Source organism: Alnus glutinosa, chromosome 8 (assembly GCF_958979055.1).
Source record: "Alnus glutinosa chromosome 8, dhAlnGlut1.1, whole genome shotgun sequence".
NCBI classification, from domain to species: Eukaryota; Viridiplantae; Streptophyta; class Magnoliopsida; order Fagales; family Betulaceae; genus Alnus; species Alnus glutinosa.
Window position 1 is genome coordinate 7071594 of NC_084893.1, and position 22864 is coordinate 7094457.

At 36.4% G+C, this 22864-nt stretch overlaps 2 protein-coding genes across 3 annotated transcripts; one reads left to right on the forward strand and one right to left on the reverse strand.

Moving 5' to 3' along the window:
- The first annotated feature begins 12846 nt into the window (after positions 1-12846).
- LOC133874941 (cytochrome P450 71AP13-like) lies at positions 12847-14751 on the forward strand. The gene is made up of 2 exons (XM_062312888.1): positions 12847-13858; positions 13955-14751. The coding sequence occupies exons 1-2, from the start codon at positions 12947-12949 to the stop codon at positions 14564-14566; spliced, it is 1524 nt and encodes a 507-aa protein (XP_062168872.1). The 5' UTR covers positions 12847-12946; the 3' UTR covers positions 14567-14751.
- Positions 14752-15201: 450 nt separating this feature from the next.
- Positions 15202-22628, reverse strand: LOC133874942 (rhodanese-like domain-containing protein 11, chloroplastic). 2 transcript variants are annotated; one of them, XR_009901409.1, is made up of 11 exons: positions 22293-22628; positions 21857-21952; positions 20445-20552; positions 18207-18303; positions 17953-17992; positions 17800-17874; positions 16775-16862; positions 16585-16652; positions 15913-15985; positions 15575-15812; positions 15202-15402 (listed from the first exon to the last, which is right to left on the reverse strand). XR_009901409.1 is itself a non-coding variant. In XM_062312889.1 (10 exons), exons 1-10 carry the CDS (start codon positions 22497-22499, stop codon positions 15729-15731), a joined length of 936 nt encoding a protein of 311 aa, XP_062168873.1. In that variant the 5' UTR covers positions 22500-22628; the 3' UTR covers positions 15413-15728. The 2 variants fall into 2 exon arrangements, 1 of the variants encoding a protein (XP_062168873.1); XM_062312889.1 differs by lacking the exon at positions 15202-15402 and having other exon boundaries at positions 15413-15812.
- Between the last annotated feature and the right edge of the window lie 236 nt (positions 22629-22864).

Sequence of the window (22864 nt, forward strand, 5' to 3'; positions counted from 1 at the left end):
ATTTATTTAATTTTTCTTTTACTTTTCTATTTATTTCTTTGAACCTAATTTTTTTTTTTTACATTTTCTTTTCTTGATTACCATTTACGAGTCCATAAGATAAAAATAAAAAACTCTATTTTATTTTATCCCACTAAATAAACTTATTTTTATTTAATCTTAATAAACTCATTCAATATTTTCTTGGACATTACACAAGGTGTATGTCACCTTGAAATGTGCATGATGGCCACGCTCCACCCTTGTTGCCATATTTGGTGGCGCCCGAAGGCCTGTAGTGAATGATTGATGTTGGGTGTCTTCCAGGATGGCGTATGGGTATACGCGCCGTCTCCAGTAGCGATTTTTTCTGATAGCAGCTCTGTTTGGGTGTTTTCAATTTCTTACAGGTTGCTCTGTGGTATTTTTAACCTAGTTATTACTGTTTGGCCAGTTTTATTTATAGCATTTGTCTGTATTGGTCTAAACTTTTAACTCAGTTGGTTGTACAGTAGTTTGTTGGTTTCTTACGTAACCTTGTATTGGTTTTACTCCATTTTGATTAGTGGAAGGATTATCTTTCTTCTAATATATATATATATATATATATATATATATATAGTAATTTTTAGTAAAAGAAAAATGTAAAATTAGTATCCATGGTTGCACAATTGCACTCCTTTACAATTAGTTATAAACTTATATACGGTATAAAAAAATTATCTGAGAACTCTTTGAATGAAGCAAGAAAAGCAAATAAGTCCCCGATTTCAAATTATATCAAAAAATTTGACGAAATCTTTTTAATGTATTATCTCAGATTCAATCAAATAACAAGTATCACCTATAATAATAAGAAAAGAAAAAAAAAATTAAGATGGCAATCGAATCACATTGTGTACGTCACTCAATGAATCACGTGGCAGCAATCAAACTGATAAATAAATACTATATTTGATATTTATCTAAAAAAAATGAGGACATGTTGTTTTTGACATCATGTACGTGCATGTGGACGTATATAGATATGATTTGGAGATCGATACGAATCTTGGCGGATATCTAAAATCTTGAGTAGTGTGAGATTTCTCATCAGAATTTGTTCCCCTTGCTTTATTGTACCATCTGAAAACTAATCTGGTCAAACTTACTTTTCTTGTTTCAAGATTCTCTCTCATCTTAATTTGGTCAGGAAAATATTGTCAAGTAGTTTATTTTTCTGTATTTGACATGCAACCTGATGTAGATGGAAGATCAATAGTTCTAGTTACTGTCCCTGGAGCATTTTCTAACACTCGATCCCCTTGTTAAACCAATGGGGTTAATAATTGAATGGGTGTCTTATTAGAGTTCAAAGTTTTAGTCTTCTCAGAACTTGGCGTGAATATGATTAGTCCTTCGTAATGGTGATGGAGCACAGTAAAAAACTCTAGGCTTAGTGGCGTGTCTGAAGTGTTCATTTTATTTATTTATTTTTTTTTTTTTTTGCCACATTACTAATTAATGATGTGGTACTCTTTGCCACGCCACTAATTTTTTTAGTGGCGTGTAAATTTTGCCATGTCACTAATTAGTGGCATGGCAAAATAAACTCACCATTAAGTCGTGATGCAGCAAGAGTGTCATGTCGCTAAATATTAATTATTATTTTTTTGTTTAAATTATTAGTGACGTGTCAAACCGAAACGTCACTATTGTAGTGGCATGTCTCTTTCACACGCCACTAACTAGTGACGTCTCCGTTTGACACGTCACTAAATTTGTGACGTGTCAAACTAACACGCCACTATTATTGTGACATGTCCGGTTGACACGTCACTAAATTATATTTATCCTAATTTCTGATTTTTATTACTTATTTGGTCTAAATAAGATTTAGGGTTTAACTTTTGGTGGTTTTAGAGTGTTTATTAAGTAGTGTTCGTGCATGCATGGTTTTGGTTGTGTATTAAGTGTTTGTGATTATGGTTTTGGTTGGTTTATGGTATTGGCTGGGTTTAGGATTTATGTGAAATATATAGCTAGCGGGGTTTTAATGATATGTTTGGCAACCCAGATTTTTAAAAACAAATTTTATTATTTTTTACTTTTTTTCAAAAACAAATCATATTTTATTCAACTTTTTATATTTTTATCTCACAAAGTCAAATCTTGAAATTCGCACAATAATTTATTGTTGAATTAGTTTTTGAAATATATTTTGGTGGCGAGGTTTGTGTCTAGTGTTTTATGGTACATTTATGGTTTTATGATTTGGGGTTTAATTAAGGTAATTTAGGCCTATAAGTGTTTTGGTTTTAGGGTTTAGGGTATAGCATTTGGGTACTTTATGGTTATAGCTAGAGTTAGTGTTTAAGGTGTATTCAACGTACATTACTACTAGATATATATATATATATATACCATCAATATTAATGTAGTATATATGCTTAAACCTATAGCTAGTGCCATATATAGTATATAGGGTTAGGGTTTTAATTGACAAACTATATATATATATATATATATATATATGTAAAAATTTAAATACTATATATAGTATATATGATCAATTAATTAGTGCTAAATATATAATATATTTAGGGTTACGTTTTAAATTATAAACTATATATTTATATAAATTAATATACTATATATAGTATATATGTATGTATAAACCTAACTCTAAATATATTAGTGCTATATATATATGGTTAAGTAATTAATGCTAAATATAGTATATATATATAATTAAGGTTAGGGTTTAAATTTACTAACCATATGTATACAAGTAAATATATTAATAGTACTATATATAGCATTCTTTTGGGTTAATTAGTGTTTAAATTTACTAACTATATGTATACATAAAAATTAATACTATATATGGTATATATGTACGTATATAACCTAACCCTATATACTATAAGAGCTATATATAGTATATTATAGGGTTAATTAGGGTTTAAGTTTATATATATATATATTTGAAATTAAAGTAATTTGTGACGTGTCATACTAGACACGTCACTAAATGTGCATTGAACCCCAAAAATATCAAAAATCTCTCCCTCGATCCGTTTACTCTCTCAACTCGCTCATCGCCATTTCTCATGTATGTATGTATGTTCTCTCACTTGAAAAGTATTTTGCACGCTTCCTTTTTCAATTTGGGGCAGTGTAGACTTTGCCGGACTGTAAGTTGTCACGCCCAACATGCCTATTCTTAGAGCAGTCGCAGGAAGCGACATTGTGTCCCAACAAACTTGAAGACACGTCTACAAGTACTTTATATGTGCACATACATACATAAAATACTAATATTCATACATGTATTAGACACCTAAACGTATAAGTATACCTTAATACAGGGGCGGAGCTAGGATTTAGGATTTGGGAGGGCCAAATTGAAAAACGAAAATTAATTTAGGGGAGGCCAAAACTTTAAAAATAAAAATAAAAATTTAGGGATAAAATTATTATTATTTTTTTTTTTTTTTGAGAGAAACCCCTGGCCTTGGGGGGCCTTTTTCTTTTATAACATGTGTTTTTCACATAATTTTTTAATAATATTAATAAAAAAATATATATATATATTTCTCACATGCTTTAAGAACACATATCACTTTATTAGACCAAGTTTCAACTAATTTTTGTCCTATAAGATAAATAGCATATTATTCGGATCCATATCTTAATTTGTCTTATTTTCAAGAAGCTCATGCTTATGTCAAAATGGTAAAGCTGATATAAACTCCTACGAATCAAGTAATTTTTTGTTGGTATAATATATCAACGAGTACGCATAAATCAAATTCTATGGGTAAAAAAACCAAAAGGATCAAAATCATACGTGAAATTGGATTAGATACAAATCGAAGTACGTAGAGATAGCTGTAAAAGAAAGGGTGTGAGTCAAATGATTATATTAGAGCACTAGCGCAGATACCCAACCATATTTTTTTAAATTTAGGAAATAAAATTACTTTTTGCTTCTCTATTTAAAAATACTCCACAATAACTTCCTTTAACTTTTCCTTAAACCATTAAAATATTTTTTTTTTTTACTTTTACTTTATTTTCTTTCTTTCATTTTATTTATGTTCTCTCTCTCTCTCTCTCTCTCTCTCTCTCGTCATTGTCCCTAAAGACAGACACTGAGTTAACCACTCCTTCCCTCCAAATCGACCTTGTTTAGCTTCTAATGCTCTAATTTTTTAACAAGCCTTAGCTAAAGTCTTCTAATTTTGGACTTCCCTCAAAATCTTAGACTTGTTGGTCAAGGGAAGCGGTTGCGCCATTGTCGCCGTGCGTGTAAAGCGGCTGAGGCAGCGGATTTCGATCTAGCTCTGGCGAGCTCTAGACCGATATTGCCCTCCGATCTTTTCAATATCACTCTCTAGACCAGTTGGACCTCCGATCTCCGATGATGGAAATTGCTCCACCACCTTCAACTCCTCCTCCAGTGAGCTCTTCGCCTCCCACCTCCCGCCTCGCCTCCTCTGGCTTAATCTCTCTCTCTCTCTCTCTCTGTGCAAGAACCAAAGAGGAATGGGGAATTGCTTGAACAAAAAAAAGAAGAAGAAAGGGACGAAGGGTTGGGGTTGCGTGTAGAAGGACCCCCAGGCCCCAAGGTTCTCCCAAAAAAAAAAAAAAAAATTTTACCCCAAATTTTGTTTTTTTTTTTTTAAATTTTGCCCCCCCCCCCCCAAAACTTTTTTTTTTCAATTTGGCCCCCTCAACTTGGAGGGGCCGGCCCGCCCCTGGGTGAAAGGAGAGAGAATCGAGTTAATTTATGATTATAATAATCATTGGGAATGCTTAGGGAACCTGTAGGGAATTTAATGTTGGTTTTTTTTTTTTTTTTTTTTTACATTTGGAACCGCCTATAGAGTATCTACTACTAGCAACAACTTCCCTAAAATCCATTATTTTCCTTAAATGTAAGAAAAACTCCTAAAAAACTCATTGAAACAAATTCCTTGTTGTTCCCTAACCTATGGGAATACCAATGGAACCAAAAGTTATACTCAAAATCTAGGGAAGTAAAAGTGATTCCCTTAACATTATTTTTTAATATAAAAAAGCTTTATATTTCCTCTAACATTTATTTAAAACAATATTTAAATGGTTTCTTTTTATCTCTTTTTTTTTTTTTTTTTTGATGAATTAAGACCTTTATAGAACAAAACTCAACAATACAAAAAGTCACTCCAGCTACCTGGACCCATGTTTCCTAAACCAGGAAACACACTAACTACAAATCACAAAACCAGCTAAACAACAACGATTACAAGGCCAAGCGACGGGACAGCAGCCAACCAAAACAAATTACAAGAGAGGGAAGAGATTCCACTGCAGTGCAAGAGGTAAATCTCTGTCCATTGGTTTTACCGAAACTTTTGCCAAGATTCTGGAACGTACTTCCCATCTAATCTGGCCAAAAATGGCGTCTTCAGTCTTGGGAGTAATGCCATGAAGCAAGGCATTTCGTTGTTTCCATAAATGATAGATGCAAGCTCCAAGATAAAGTTTTGCAAGACAAGATTTTAAACGTTTACCCTTCAGCCTAGCCGCACTCCAAACCACAACTAAATCCCAGTCTGAAGGAGGATCAGAATAGCCACAAGTCTTCATAAGAGCAAACCAAATTCTTCGACTAAACCCACAAAGAAAGAAAAGATGGTCTCTACTCTCAATACATCCATGGCAAAAGAGACAATTAGAAGGCCCTGTAAATCCCCAACTACACATCCGTTGTTTAATTACAAGAGCATCCCGGAAAACAAACCAAAGAATGAAGGAGTGTCTAGGAATAGACATGGAGAACCAAACAATCTTCCACCATACCACAGTAGGGCATTTCTCTCTCAATAACTCCCAAGTAGCAGAACAGGAATAAATATCATTACTGGACTCCCAAACCGGCAGATCTGTATTCCCAATAGGCACATCAACAAGTTCACTTTGAATTGCAACTATTTAAGGCCAAAACCAAGAACCATTTCTAATAATGGTGGACAGCTTTGCCCCAACAGGAAAACCAGCATCATATACCACATGGTGGCCAAGGTTATCAAGCAAATAACCAAAGGGATGCCACTGATCAAACCACAAGAAAATCGTACTACCATTGCCAACCTTAAACCGAATAAACGATTTTGCAATATCACGGAGTTTTAACAATCTCTTCCAACTCCAAGAGCAAGCTTGTGGTATAAGGATCTGCCAAAAACTTCTTCATTTTAACCAAGTAGACTCCACCCAAGCAACCCATAAAGATCCAGCCTTTGCAAATAAGGACCAGATATGGTTCAACATGGAAGCTTGATTCCAAACTTCTAGCCTTTTTAGCCCCATAACGCCCTCCCTCTTAGGGACACAAATATGATGCCAAGCAACTTTGGCATGAGCTTTGGAATCCTTACCCATCCACAAGAACCTATTGAATTTTTGCTCCAGCATATGAATAATTTTCTTAGGAAGGATAAACACCTTAGTCTAATACACCTGCAGACTAAGTAGAACAGAAGACAACAATTGTAACCTCCCAGCAAAGGATAAGTTTCTGGCTAACCAAAAATCGATCCAAGCAGTAATCTTGGAGACCAAAGCATCACAATCACCTGCTGTTAACCTTTTAGAAATAAATGGAACACCCAAGTATCGAACCGCGAGAACACCTTCCTGCATGCCTAGGAAATCCAACAACTCCCTCTTGGCATGAGCAGAAATCCCAGCACAAAAACGAACTCTTAGAAGGATTAACTCGTAACCCGGATAAGTTCTCAAATTCATCAAGAACCCCTTTAATAGCACACATAGACTCAAGAGAAGCAGCTGAGAAAATCAAAAGATCATCGACAAAGCATAACCTTCCTGCTGTTAACCTTTTTAATCTCTTTTTCTCCTATCATTTAATTTAAAGAAAATTTAAATTAAAAAGTAAAAAGTAAAAAAAGTAATTTAATTCTCTACATTTAAAAAAAAAAAATCTAATGAAAGCTATTAGAGTATAGATAGAAAATTAAACACCCTCTCACAATAACAAATGAAGGCTTACGTGTGGTGCAAGTGCAAACATGAGAAAATGCAATGAAAAAGTTTGAGATGGTACTTTGTAGAACCGTAGAAAGCTTTCTTTTTTTCTTTATTTTCTTTCTACGCATACAAAACTTTCTTCCTAGAAGATAAAGAAGTTCATCTATTTACGCCATACCATCCGAAAACGACGTAAATAGACGTCATTTGAGGCTAAAACATCCAAAAGTAAATAAAAAGGGGCTAACTGGTGTTAAAGCTTAAACGTGTGGCTGAGAAAAATCGTCAAGATTCTCGAGGATGACCTTCACTGTCGTTCTACATCGCAATCCGTTGCTATCCTGAACAATGACAATTTGTCAGCATTCAAAGAGGAAACACCAAACTCGAAAATTTGAAGCAACCCAAATTGAAGTTTCCCCAGTAATAAGCATGGGTGGCTGGAGCCTAAGTTGAGACTCCTAAATCCTAATTGAATAAAGCCCCTCAATTAATAATTATACAGTATATATATATATATATATATATATATATATTAAAAAGGACTATAATATGATAAAAAGTTAATAAACAGTTTCTAATTACAAATTGAAAATCTCAAAAAAAATCTATGAATTCTTGGAAAGTCCCTACTTATTTACTCATTTTAAAAGTTCTATTTTTACATTCATGAAATTTTTTCAACATGCATAATTTTTTCTCCGACGTTTATTTGAATTGAATGTTTAAAAAAAATATGAAAAGTCTTCAAAGAACATAAATTCTCATTGTTTGCGTTGTGCAATAATGACTAATGTTCAATTTTATTTTATTTTATTTTAAAAAATAATAATAATAAATAAAAATTGGTAGCCATGTCAGCTTTGACATGGCGCTGACGTTGCATCTAGGGGACAGGTGTCGCATTATTACACCGACACCTGTCCGATGACATGGCTAGACGTTACCATCTGTGATACAAATGAAAGCACAATGGTCAAAAAATAAAGTTGTCAAACCACAGGTACCAATAAGGTGTTTAACCCTTAAATTTATGATAGACCACTAATAGATTTTAAAAAAACCAATTGTAGATTCATGGCTGGTAATGCAAATAGTGGTGCTAAGAATATTGGTTCTATTACTAGAGCTTCAGCTTCACCTAGTTCTACTCCAAGTCTTTTAGATAGCACTATACTTCCCATTAATACTGAGAATGTTGAATGTGTTGGTAATGTTGGTACTCAGAATCCTAATTCAGTTGAAGTTCTCCCACCAAAACCTAAAACAAATATGCAAAAATCAATTGTATGGTAACATTTTACTAAGATAGAGGGGGGTAATCCCGAAAATCCTAAATCAAAATGCAACTATTGTAGCAAATTGTTTAGTTGTCACCCTAAAAGACTAGGTACTTCATCTATGTTATCACATATCATAAAGGTGAAGGGTTATTGTGGATGAGTTGCCTAAAAGGCTATTGTGGATGAGTTGCCTTTTAAGTTTGTGAAAGGTGAAGGGTTTCACAATTTCATGAAGACAGTTGAGTCTAGGTTTAAAATTCATTCCTGTTACACTGTGATGAAGAATTGTATGAAGATTTTTATATCTGAAAAGGAAAAGCTTAGGGCAATGTTCTTGACAATTGGTGCTAAGGTTTGTCTTACCACTGATACGTGGACTTCAATTCAAAACCTTAATTATATGTGTGTCACTTGCCATTTTATTGATAATGATTGGAATTTACATAAAAGAAATATAAATTTCTTTTTAATTCTTAATCAAAGGAGAGACTATTGGGAAAAAAAAATAAAATTTTGTATGCTTGAGTGGGGTATTAGTAGCATTTTTATTGTCACGATTGACAATGTTAGTGCCAATAATATTGCTATTGAGTACTTAAAGAGGAAAAGTAGAGATAAGGTGGGCGCCATATTGGATAATGAGTATATGCATATAAGGTGTTGTGTACACATACTAAATCTTATTGTGACACATGGTTTAAAAGAGGTTAGTGACTCTATTGTGAAGGTTCGAAATGCAATGAAATATGTGAAGACTCCACCTTCAAGATTTGATAAATTTGAGGCTTGTATGAAGACAGAAAAAATTTAGTTTAAGGCTTTTATGATGTGACCATGCGACTTTCAGGTTCTTTGTATGTGACATCTAATATCTACTTCCAAGAGATTTGTGGCATCCAAGCACATTTACAGGCTTTTAGTGCGAGTGGGGATTATGTATTAAGTGCCATGGCGGAGAAAATGAAGATGAAGTACAACAAGTATTGGGGAGATCTTGATAGGGTTAACTTGATGTTGTTTGTTGCGGTTTTTCTTGATCCAAGCACCAAATTGGATTCATTAGCTTATTGGTTCAAAGGCGTTCTCAATGTTGAGCAAGCAATTCGAATGATTACAAAATTGAGGTACCACTTGGACAAATTATATGATCACTATGACAACAATGGTGGGAGTTCCTTTTGAGTTCATCATGGTAGTGATTCGTCAACCATAATAGATCAAAGTGAGAGTAGTGACTATTCATTTCACTTCATGAGTAAATTTCATAAGTATCGGGCTTCTAAAAGTGATGTAGAAAGCAAATCGGAATTAGATCGGTATTTGATAGAGGATGTAGGGAAAATGAATGTTAATTTTGATATTTTGAATTGGTGGAAGGTGAACTCAACCAAATTCACAGTAATTGTCCAAATAGCACAAGATGTTTTATCAATTCCCATTACAATGGTTACTTCAGAGTCGACTTTTAACACTGGAGATGGTGTTTTGGACCATTTTTGGAGTTCATTGGCTCCAACAACAGTTAAAGCCTTAATATGTTCACAGAATTGGTTAAGGTCAAAACCCATAAACGGTGGCAATGGTTATGATTCAGAGATAATTGATGATGCTGAAAGTTATAGGCTCGAATCAGATAAGCTTTCTATCATTTAAATATTCACTTACTCTTTTATCAAATTTGAATTATGATTGTAAATTAATTTTTTTTTTCATTCTCCTTTGTAGAAGTAACTTTGAAGAACATCAGCATTTTGCTTGAAGATGATTAGTTGAAGATGCTGCCATGCGAGGTTTCTTGTTTTTTGTTGTTGGTTTAGAGCATTCAGCTGTTGATAGGACTATTGATTTTTTTGTGTTCATTGATTCTACTGAATTACGGATTCTGTTCTTTTGTTGGGACTTTTAATCTTTGTTGGACTAAGTTTTTGTTTTTTTTTGTTGGAACTTTAAATTTGTTGGACTAAGTTTCTAATTTTTTTGTTGGAAATTTTAATTTTTGTTGGACCAAGTTTATGTTTTTTTTTTTTTTTTTTTTGTTATAACTTTTAATTTTTTTGTGTTATTATTCTGCTTAGCTATTGATTTAAAATTTGTTTTGATTCTTGATGCATCCTGCAGTGAACTACAATATATATTACTTGTGTGATTGCTAGGTTTATATCAGTAGCAGTGAATTACATCTACAATATATATTACTTTTTAATTTACTTGTTTGATTGCTAAGGAGCCTGCATATTCACAGACTAGTGGATCACATTTAGGCCTTTAAAGTGATAAAATAGAAAGATTTCAAATATCCCACAGCCCATTTGGTTTTGGGCCCAGAAAGGTTTTTTTTTTTTTTTTTTTTTTTAATAAAAAAAAAAAACAAAAAACAAACAACAAACAGAATACTCGAACCCGCCCCCAATCCGTGCTACCCGTAGCCCATCGGATTGACCATTCACTACGCGGGTTGCGGATCCTGATTTTCAAACCAATTCACTGCGGGGCGGGTTGTAGAAAACATGTAAATCCGGCCCGCGCCCACCCCTAGATCCAATGGTGATTTTAAGAGCCACATTAATTTTGGAGGAACACAAGGGTGATATGTAGCATTATTCATGCATAATAGATAGAATTACACCCTCAGTGAGTCTTCAATGTCCAACAATTTTTTTTCGCATTATGATCTATTAAAAATCAATCGCTATATAACTTATTTCTATTTCTCTCTTTATTTTTCTTTAAATCTTCTTATTATGTCATGCATGTCTTTAAATCAAGTGATAAGTCATTCTATATCTAATAAGTTATAAAATTAAAAAATATTTTACTAGTAGAAAAAAATGCTCTAACTGACATATTAAATAAAATATATATACATAAAATATAAATATTAAAATAAATTTAATTTAATTAATATTTAAATATAGGGATAATTGCACCGTTGGTCCCTGTGGTATACCATAATTATTTTTCACTCCCTATGGTTTAAAAAGTTCACTGGAGGTCCTCGTGATATGCAATAATTACAAATCGATCCCTGGCGTCAAATTCTGTTAAAATTTTTAACAGATTCCGTCAAATGCCACGTCAGCGCCTGTCTATCGTAATAAAAAATATAAATTTATTAAAAAATAAATAAAAATACTTATTTTTTATAAAAAAAATTCAAAAAAAATTCAAAAAAAAAAACAAAAAAAAAAAAAGCTGAAGGGGTGGCCCAGCCGCCCCCAGCCACTGGGGGTGGCCGCGCGCCACCCCCAGTGGCTGCAGGGGGTGGCGCGCGGCCACCCCCAGTGGCCGGGGGTGGCGCGCGGCCACCCCCAAGGCCCAGGGGGTGGCCTTCGGGCCACCCCTAGATCTACTAAGGGTGGCCCGATGGCCACCCCCGGCCACTGGGGGTGGCCGCGCGCCACCCCAGGTGGCCTCTGGGGGTGGCGCGCGGCCACCCCCAGTGGCCGGGGGTGGCGCGCGGCCACCCCCAGTGGCCGGGGGTGGCCATCGGGCCACCCTTAGAAGATCTAGGGGTGGCCCGAAGGCCACCCCCAATGGCCTGGGGGTGGCCGCGCGCCACCCCCTGCCACTGGGGGTGGCCGCGCGCCACCCCCGGCGGCCTCTGGGGGTGGCGCGCGGCCACCCCCATGGGCTATGGGTGGCCTGGCCACCCCTTTGGGGGGTGGCCAGGCCACCCCCTTTCCCATTTTTGTTTTTTTCTTCTTTTTTTTTTTTTTTTTTTTTTTTAAAAAAAATAAGTATTTTTTATTTATTTTTTAATAAATTTATATTATTTTATTAAAATTAGACATGTCAGCGCCACGTGTCACCAATAAAATGACGACACGTGGCGCTGACGTGGCATTTGACGGAATCTGTTAAAAATTTTAACAGAATTTGACGCCAGGGATCGATTTGTAATTATTGCATATCACGAGGACCTCCCATGAACTTTTTAAACCATAGGGAGTGAAAAATAATTATGGTATACCACAGGGACTAACGGTGCAATTATCCCAAAATATATATATATAAAAAAAAAAAAAAAAAAAAAAAAAAAAAAAAAAAAAAACTTAACTTTTCACTTTATGCCTTAAAATTTATGGAACCGACCTTGATAATAAGACAAGGACCAAGACTCCCCATTCGTGATGTGGGTGGATGATATTTGATCACAGGATTCACGAAAAATATAATGGTGGAACTCTACTAATTTTGACAAACATGCAAAGCACTGTCTGTCAGTCTGTGTGTCGTTGGAAGGATCGATAGAAAACGTGTCAGTCTGTGTGTCGTTGGAAGGATCGATAGAAAACGTGAATAAGATCAGTGGAATCTTTGAGACCTTAACGCAAGTTGCAGCATGTGTCATGAAGAAAATGGGAGTCTATTGCTCAAATTTCTTTGTTTTTACCAGTTACTGTCAATCTTGATCACATCAAGGCTCCAGTAACGTGATTGAGATTGACATGGAAAATTTGCTGGTTATATTATTTTCCAAAATCAAGCCAATTTGCAATAAATTATAATTAATTGATACCAGAACTATGGCAGATGAAAAGTTGAAAAAGTAAATAAACAGAGTTAAACTGGAGAAGGCCATAATTGCGCATGTATATGGATGACCATGTAGAGAAAAAAGTGGACTCACATTAATTCTCACTTGTGTGTTTCTGAAAACTCCAATGGCTTTTCTTCAATGGCTAAAGGAAAGCTTCCAACCCATCTTCCTCTTTGCTTCCATTTTCCTGGTTGTGTTGCTGAGGTTTTTCTTGAAGGAGAAGTCAAGAAAAGGAAAACCCAATCTCCCACCATGCCCTCCAAAGCTACCCATCATTGGTAACCTTCACCAGCTAGGCAACATGCCGCATCTCTCCCTCCGGCGGCTGGCAGACAAGTTTGGACCAATCATTTTCTTACAACTTGGTGAGATCCCAACGGTGGTGATCTCATCTGCTAGACTAGCCAGGGAAGCAATGAAAACCCATGATCTCGCACTATCAAGCCGTCCGCGAATCTTTTCAGCCAAGCACCTATTTTATGATTGTACAGATGTTGCCTTCTCCCCCTATGGTGCTTATTGGAGGCATATTCGAAAAATATGCATACTTGAACTACTAAGCGTCAAAAGAGTTCAATCGTATAGCTTTGTTAGAGAAGAAGAAGTTGCTCGTTTGATTCTTCGAGTTGCAGAGTCCTATCCTGGCACCACCAATCTTTCCAAGTTGCTTGGCCTATATGCAAACGACGTCCTTTGCCGGGTTGCATTTGGAAGGGACTTCTCAGGAGGAGGAGAATATGATCGCCATGGCTTCCAAAAGATGCTGGAAGAGTATCAAGTATTGCTTGGAGGATTTAGCATCGGAGATTTCTTCCCTTCCATGGAATTTATACACAGCTTAACAGGCATGAAATCAAGACTTCAGAACACATTTCGACGCTTTGATCAACTTTTTGACCAGCTGCTGGCTGAACATCGCAATCCCAAGAGAGAAAAAGAGGAGCAGAAGGACCTTGTGGATGTGTTACTCGATGTACAGAAGAAGGGATCTGATGAAATGCCTCTCACCACGGATAATTTAAAGGCTATCATCTTGGTCAGTAAAGACTTCCACTTTTATTACTTACAAATTTCTGTTGAATATAGACGCTCAACTTTTAGTTACTGAGTAGTGTCATTACTGCCACTGCAGGACATGTTTGCTGCAGGAACTGATACAACGTTCATCACCCTTGACTGGGGAATGACAGAGCTCATTATGAACCCAAAAGTCATGGAAAGAGCACAAGCCGAAGTACGAAGCATCGTCGGAGAGAGAAGAGTTGTTTTAGAGAGTGATTTGCCTCAGCTGTACTACATGAAAGCTGTCATCAAAGAGATATTTCGGTTGCATCCCCCTGCTCCAGTATTAGTCCCTAGAGAATCCATGGAAGATGTGAACATTGACGGGTACGACATTCCAGCCAAGACACGTTTTTTTATCAATGCCTGGGCAATAGGGAGAGACCCAGAATCTTGGGAAAACCCGGAAAGATTTCAGCCAGAAAGATTTATGGGTAGCACTATCGACTTCAAGGGTCAGCATTTCGAGCTTATACCTTTTGGCGCTGGTAGAAGAATCTGCCCAGCTATGACATTTGGAACAGCAAGTGTGGAGCTCGCTCTAGCTCAACTTCTCCACAGCTTTGATTGGGAGCTTCCCCCTGGTACCACAGCTAAGGAATTGGATATGACAGAAGTTTTTGGCATCACAATGCACAGAATTGCTCATCTGCTTGTCATTGCCAAACCACGGTTCCCGTAAACAATGCAAACATAATCTAAAGAGGAGAAACAGACTACACTCTGCCAGATAGAATGTTTGTACGACTGTTTCCGAATTTCATAATTCAAAGCATGTAGATCAATAGCTATCCCATAAAGTATTCTGGAATAAAAACATCTAATGTTTTAATCCCATATAATAAGTTTTGTGTTCGAATGAGGTAATAGATGTAATCCTGGAGCTTGCATCTGCTTATGAACCTTTGAGGGGCAAATTTCTGTGCCTCAGCAAATCAAAAGTTAGCCTTTGTTTGTTCAACACCCCACAAAAGGTCCCCCAACAATACGTTAGTAAATTAAAGAGTGAACAGGAGGGATATATATATATATATATATAGTCATGTCATTATGATTGTGATGTCAGTATGCTTGCCAATGCCATCGGAATTTTTGTTGTAATGGGGGCACATCCTCGCATATTCTTTGAGAAAAGCCAAATCCCAAAAGTGAAGTTACCAAAAGACCGAAAAGAACATTCCACTTACATCCGTAGAGAGAGAGAGAGAGAGAGAGAGAGAGAGAGAGATGTGTATGTGTTTCGCTTTTTCAATAAACTGGGATCTACTTATGTTAACCTTTATCTGCATTCAGCACAGCGTAAATGGTGAAATGAAAAAAACAAACAAAACAAAAAATCTTACTGCTCTCACTAGAGCTCATTTACATTACACTGAAAAATGTCAATGTTTGATTTTCCTAATGATACTAAACTCATTATAGATAACCTCTTCACCCTCATCTCATCTTCTACTAATGGTACAGAAATAAATGTATGAGTAAAGTATAGACTTTAATGGACAACAAGTTTCCAAGAACCTGCAGAACATAGACATCACAAGGCATAATCTGATTAGCAACAACACAAAGACTTTCAACAAAATTATGAAGTCAATCACTGCTTGAATAGTTCCACAACACCATGTGGTAGAAAAAAGCTCAAACACAACACAACTCAAAATAATGAAAGGTGTAAGATGGGGTAATTCACCATCAAAAAGCATGTATGCAATTGGCTTCTCAAAGTACTCTGGCAAGAAAAAATTGTGACCGTTGGCAAATCTCATCTTCATATACTGCTCCAGAATTGCAAACGTTTTCGCAAATATTTGTATCAAATACATTCAAGCCCAGAGCTCTGAACCTCAGTGAGACCTTATATCCTGAAGATAATGGCCAACTTGCTGAGCACCAAGAAACAAGGCATCAGCAACAATAAAGATCCCAACCTGTGCCATACACAGCCAAACATTATGTCTTTTTCAGAATAACAGACTAAAGACTAAAAAGTAGCATGTATTTTACCAATTTGAGAAAGAGACTAATTACCAGACGCGCAGAGAACACTAGTCGGTAACCCCAACCTTCTCTTGAAGCTGCATCTCTTTGTTGATCAGTAAAACTGAAAAGAACATGTCAATAGTTTGCTTTATTCACATAGTAATCACTCAGGGTGGAGAGAATAATCAGAAACAAGTGTGCTACAAAGCAATACGAAAAAAAAAAAAAACAAGTCCAAGCACTTAAATTTGTCTTACAAGCTAGAGATGTACAGGACAAGGAAAGCAGGAGACTTTCATTTTTTGTATCGGTAAGTCAACACAGGCTTTCCTTTAACCCACAACCACAACACCAATCTATAATTTGTACAGACAAGTGATGCCAACCAGCAACAAGACCGGCCCTAGCTTTTAATGATTCACAGCAAGTACAACCTCGGTTTGTTAATAATGTCAAATCCAATCTACAGGCATTTACTGGATAATGCATCTCACAGCAATCTAGAAATCTGTAAATGGTGTTGGCATCATCTGCTGACCCAGCTTGGCAAAGTGCTTGGTGAGATCGTGACATGGGCAACTTGCATGTAGACAATAATGTGTAATGATCTATAGCATGGAATTTCATATACTTCTTTTGAATAAAAAAGTAAAAGAAAAGTCTCATAACTTTTTTACGATACAATTCTAAAGAAAATGACAAAAAGGAATAAATAGTTACCCGAGAAACTCTGAAACCCCACCAATTCCAGCAAATTTAAGAGGCTGAGGACCTTCTGTGACAAGATCCTGCTCCACATAACACGAGACTCAGTATATTCTCCAATTCATATTTGCTTGACAGGAAAAAATTAGAATGAACAGGAAATAAAATTATAATAACAAAGTCCTGCACTTCTCATAACAAATACCTCTTCTTCAGCAGCCTCCAGACCCCCTTGCATCCAGAAAAGGTTTGTGTAGCCAGCATTATACAGTATCTCACAAGCAGCTAGAGATCTGTCAGTATAATGTTTTCCAGAATGAGAAGTGTGATAAGATAAAATATTCCATTCTCACCAACAACAATTGAGATTGATTTTTCAATATGTAAAGGTGATTTGCATCGCTTAGCATCTTATCCATTCAGCACATATAGGATAGAAATACAAATTATGATAGTCTCGGGCAGGTGTCTATGTAGCACCCTCATGTTTCTCATCCAAGCTGGAACATATGTTTCAATTTAGTGATAAAATGCTTGGAGTGAGTCCAAGAACATAAATTCCAACCTGAACAAGCGACAGGGGTATGCCATCTAGATCCTGACCAAGGGGCAGCCAAAGTCTGGAAAGAGATCACATGGTTTAAAACCGAATTGGCTAAAACCTGCAAAATGGAAGAATATCACTTTATCCATGTTTACAACTCATTAGAAATTCATGCTCAGTGATGACTCAACCACCTCAAGGCTTAAAAGGATCACAATGATCTCTCCATGCCATAGTTTTTCTGAAGAAAATTAAGCATCAACTAGTATGATCTTCATAGATTTTAATGAGAAAATAACTTCCATCACCATTACACAAAGCCTGTTCAGTTAATTGTTTACACTGTTTGGATATCCCTTGAAAGTCAAGTGGTCCCATCAGTTCCACATAATTATATTTCTGAATGAAAACATAAAACAAGAAATTTGCAAAACAAGAGAGAATTTTTCTTTTAAAGCCTGTGTAAAGAGTTTGGAATCATAACAACATTGACCATAAAAGGCAAGTGTTACATATTCTTGAATTCAATGCTTTGGTCAGCATAACCTCATTCAAACTGCAAACAGGAACTCCCAAGTGCTCTGTGTTGAAATCACAACTGTAATTCCCTCCAACAGCAGAAACAGTGATAAATTCATGTGCTAACCCACTATCTGAAAGTCCAGCCAGTTACACAAAAAGCTTACCTCAACCCCTTCTGGCATGCAACAATAAGGTCTGTATCTTTTGTATAATTCTCCGCAACTTTTGATAAGAACTGGCTGTTGAAGAAAGAAAGAAAACAAATAAAGCATTCATTCTATAGACGAGTAAATCTAGAGAAGTGATTTCTAACTTACTTATTGTAAGACAATGTAGGCACACCACTCCACCAACCCCCTGCACAAAAAATAAGTCAAATTTAACAAAGTAACCGGCACAAAGTCCAAGGAAATTTATCCTAGACTCTAAGCACCAAAATTAATACTCTCCTGTAACCAGTGAGACATGACAAAAATGTTGTTAAAAGACCATTCATTACGCGATTCATTAACTTTGGTGCAAAAAGAAAATATCAATTATGAAAGACTAGATAGCAAAAGTTGTTTGATACCCATCGTGAAATTAGTGATCTTTGTGAGCAGAGTTCCAACATCAAACTTGGTATCAACATCAAAGATTGGAATCCAGGTTGAGCCTTTAACCCACGCCTTCAAAACAATGAAAAGCTATGATATTCAAGAATCATCACAATGAAAATAACCATGGAGACATTATGCTCTGTAAAAATTACTCCAAAAAAACACAAGATAAAAATAGAAAATAGTACCCAAAAAAAGATACATTTTAGCAACTATGATACGTTCAGATTTTCCTAGGGCTAGGTGGCACTACCGTAGCCACCAAGCAACCCCAAGCCAGCTGGAATAAGGAGTTTAATTCTCCATATTTTATTTCCTTAAGTATTTAGTTTAATAAGGAATGTATTTTCCATTAGTTATTTCCTTAGTTTATTTTCCTGCATTGTGTTATGACGGCTAGACCTAATGGTTATGTCTTATAACCTAGCCGTCATCTATTTAAAGTGTAATCCTACTCAATGAATAAGCATGCTGAATATTATGAAAACCTAAACCTTTTTGGTTGTTTTGGAGATCAAGGCTCTCTCGAAGTAGCCATTGGAGATCACGGCTCTCTCGAAGTAGCCTATATCTTTTTCCTCGTTATTTTTATTATTTGATCGCATCAAGTGGTATCAGAGCGAAGGTTGATTATTTTCTACAACAATCTCCGATCCACATCATCACCATGCCTTTCTGGAATGAAGAGGAACGAGCGAGGCTAGACAAGATGCGGTCAGAATTCCTTGCGTACAAAGAAGAATCGAGCAAACGGATGGAGGAGATCAGGAAAAGAATGGAAAGCTATTCTCCACCACGCACATCTCCGGCAAGCCAAGCGCCACCCATACAACCTACCCCACCAGTAACAAGAAGGGACCAGATGATGCCAAGGCCCCAAGCTATGTTAGAGACACAAACCAGAAATCTGAACTCTCCTCGGGTGTTGGGTTACCCCAGCAAACCCATCAGCCTTTTCATTCAAAGGTCCATTATTTTCCGATCCAATTCCAATGGTGAAGATCTCGAGGGTTATGCTGGTGCAGGTCTTTATGATAGCATGCCGATGGATGAAGAAGATCGAGTTGTGCTTCCCCCGCTGATGGTTGATGGAAACTTCTGCCACTCGACCCTCTCTTGCGTTTCTCGTGCAAGTAGTGCTATTGAGGAGCTGTATGGGTCTCCACAAGACATTGATGGCGTGATTTTTGCTTGGTTCAGGAAGAGAAAGAAAAACAAAAAGGAAGAAGAAGTTGGGATTTTATCGCTGGATCAACTTTTCTATATGGAATTAAAGCTCTTGCTGATTATGTACACGCGAAGAGCCTCAAGCTGGGAATTTATTTTGATGCTAGGATCTCTACATGTCAAGGTCAACTAGGATCACTTTTTCATGAAAATAATGGTTCAGAATAGTTTGCTTCTTGGGGTGTGGTCCAGGGTCCTTTGATCAATGAAGCTGCAGTGAAAAGGGTGAAAGGTCAGGGACTGATTTTTGCAAAACCTGAATTCTTCCTTGGGGACAAGGAAGATGTTAGGGGAGAGGGATGATACGTTCAGATTTTCCTAGGGCTAGGTGGCACAACCGTAGCCACCAAGCAACCCCAAGCCAGCTGGAATAAGGAGTTTAATTCTCCACATTTTATTTCCTTAAGTATTTAGTTTAATAAGGAATGTATTTTCCATTAGTTATTTCTTTCTTAGTTTATTTTCCTGCATTGTGTTATGATGGCTAGACCTAATGGTTATGTCTTATAACCTAGCCGTCATCTATTTAAAGTGTAATCCTACTCAATGAATAAGCATGCTGAATATTATGAAAACCTAGACCTTTTTGGTTGTTTTGGAGATCAAAGCTCTCTCGAAGTAGCCATTGGAGATCACGGCTCTCTCGAAGTAGCCCATATCTTTTTCCTCGTTATTTTTATTATTTGATCGCATCAAACTAGAACTAGTTAAATGAGTCTATAAGAACTAATCAGTTTATTGCAATAATCGGAAATGATGCTCAGAACCTATGATATTTACCACTATTGCAATCAATCACCAAAATCACCCTAATAACCTATAAAACAAGACAACAGGAGTCGAGTGATAAACACATTCACATTGAACTAATAAGAAGTGAGCCAAAACAAAGCAAAACTCAAACTTGATTCCTAAAAGATCTGAATTTTAAAAGTAAAAATAATATCCAAAAGAATCAAAACATTGAAATAAAAGATGTCCACCTTTTTGCGTTCAGTAGAGGGACGAACATCAAGTAGGGTTTTGTTAGATAGCTGAATTGCATATCCAGCTTCTCTTGGCATAAGAACTTTAACCTTTTCTTCCCTAACCTATAGAAAACAGTCAAAGCATTATATAAAATTCCTAAGCCTCACAACTTGAATTCATTTAGGCAATTCAATCACAATCATACTGAAGAAACTGCAGTTGATACAAAGATCGGCATAATCAAGTTATTAAGGCAAGAGCCAGAAAGTTAGGGCTCCCTGGCAAGACCTGGCCAAGGAAAGGCCCAAGGGTCTTTATATATTTCAATTGAGTATCTAGCCCTCCCTCTTTCACCACAGATCTAGAGTCAAGACGTTAAGTGAAGCCCCCAAAGAACTGACAAACAATAATCTCAGAGATCATAGCTGTCAATGTGCTCATACTCTTCACAAATTTAACAGCTAAGGTATATACAATACGAGAGTAAAATTGCAAGTCATTTTTGAGAATACTACAGACTACTTATGCATGCGGTGACTGATCCGGAATGGAAAGGCAATGCCTTGGAATTTCCTAGGGGATTGTTTGATAATCTTGACATATATCATCTTTTATGTTCACTTGTCAATATTTTTTTTTTTTTTTTGATAAGTAATTGCAATTTTATTAAAAAAGAGAGCGTAAGGCGCCCCTAGTACACACGAAGTATACAAGAAGCAAAAGCCTCACTGCTGACCCGACAAGAAGAAGCCCACAAAACAACCCAACCTCAAAGCCCCGAGAAACAAACCACAAACCCCCCCCCCCCCCCCCCCCCCCCCCCCCCCCCACACTTGTCAATATATATATATTGCTTTGAGACATTATCAAATAGCTTCCTGCATTTTCAATTTTATCAACTACTTCACTGTGTTTTGTCCGGCTATCAAATATAGCCTTCTGTTCATATTCTATTCATTTTTCTAATATAATACTTGTGAAGTTCCAATTATACTCCAAACAAAGCACAGAAAGCTAATTTGATATTTTCCCTTTTGAAATAACACAGACAATAGCGGACATTTCAGGGATGTTAATGGAATCAGAATTTATAGAGATAATCCAAATTTTCCCATTTTCTCTCACATACTAATCTTCCTGTCCATTGGAATCTTCTAAAACAATATAATACAGACAGTAGAACCTGCACTCAGTTGATGGGGATTTCAATTATAAGCAGACACATTAAAATCAATTTTAGGCAGGTCAATGCTACTTATTAAAACCATAATTCACTTGAAGCAAGATATTGCAATCCTTCACAGCCAAAGTGCAACAGAGATAAGATTCAGCTAGCAAAACAACATCAGTTATTAGTTTCCTCACTAACCATCTACTCCATGCCCAAAAGAAAGATAAAAATGTTGTTATTTTGGGTACAAAATACCAGAGCTTCCCATCTCTTCCTGGCAGCAGCCATATCTCTCATTTGCTTCAATTCATAATCTTCACCGTCAGCTTGCATTCGAGTAGTACTGCAATGCTGAATAAGGAACAAAGATAACCCAGATTAGAAACAAAGAGCTATAAGTCAATCCAAGAAGCTCCATTGGTTTCTGTGCAAAATTAGGAAAAGAAAGCCAAATATTGTACCAAAACAAGGAGCTATAAGACAATCACAGAAGCACACGGTTAAGTTGATAATTCCTTCTCAAAGAAACCAAAAACAACCAAAAGGAAAATAATTAACAAGACACAAAATTTGGCTTTCTTTTCCCTTCCTTCATCTTTTCAGCAACCAAACATTGACAGAAACAAAACACCCACAAAAAATAAGTGAAGCCCATTAATCAGAACTAGTAAAAGATGGAATATTTACATACCAAAAGGTGGGTTCTGCAAGAGGGTCTGAGTTTCGGAGAAGATAGCTCTGAAGAACTGTAATAAAAGGGTCTGAGTTTCAGAGAAGATAGCTCCGAAGAACTCCAATGCTGTGCTACTCTTTTAGAAATTTTGAAGACATTTTGTACGTGAAAATTAGAGCGAGAAATGGTAAGAGAATTGAGAGAGGGAAGTCCCAGAGCTTCCATTGCAAGACCTTTCTGGGTAACAACACAGTGAACCGGGAAGAGAGTGGTAAGATTTGGAATTGCTTATCCGTTGCAAATCCGACTTGGTAAAGTAAGGATATGCGTACCCCGGATAGTGTTCTGCTCGGGATAGGACTATCTCGAAAGTCTCAAGGGAATTATGCGGCTCTCTATTTCGTAAAATGTTTTACGCCACATTTTTTTTCTTCACAATTATTCAATAATATTAACCCGATCCAAAAATCTGAAAGAACTTGCGAAAACATATGTATCAATATACAAAAGGAGCAAAACTCTTGCGAAGTCCATTTATGCCATTTTTAAATTTTCCTTTTAATTCGACTAGGCATTAGGCATTAGCTTAT

Bases quoted from the DNA above. Each gene is read 5' to 3' on its own strand.
- LOC133874941 (XM_062312888.1), top strand. From the start codon at position 12,947: ATGGCTTTTCTTCAATGGCTAAAGGAAAGCTTCCAACCCATCTTCCTC. The intron at 13,859-13,954 runs GTCAGTAAAGAC...CTGCCACTGCAG, and splicing joins ATTTAAAGGCTATCATCTTG to GACATGTTTGCTGCAGGAAC.
- LOC133874942 (XM_062312889.1), bottom strand. From the start codon at position 22,499: ATGGAAGCTCTGGGACTTCCCTCTCTCAATTCTCTTACCATTTCTCGC. The intron at 18,304-20,444 runs GTGGACATCTTT...ATTGTTTTGAAG, and splicing joins CCTCTACTGAACGCAAAAAG to GCGTGGGTTAAAGGCTCAAC. The intron at 15,986-16,584 runs GTAACTATTTAT...TGTTCTTTTCAG, and splicing joins GGGGTTTCAGAGTTTCTCGG to TTTTACTGATCAACAAAGAG.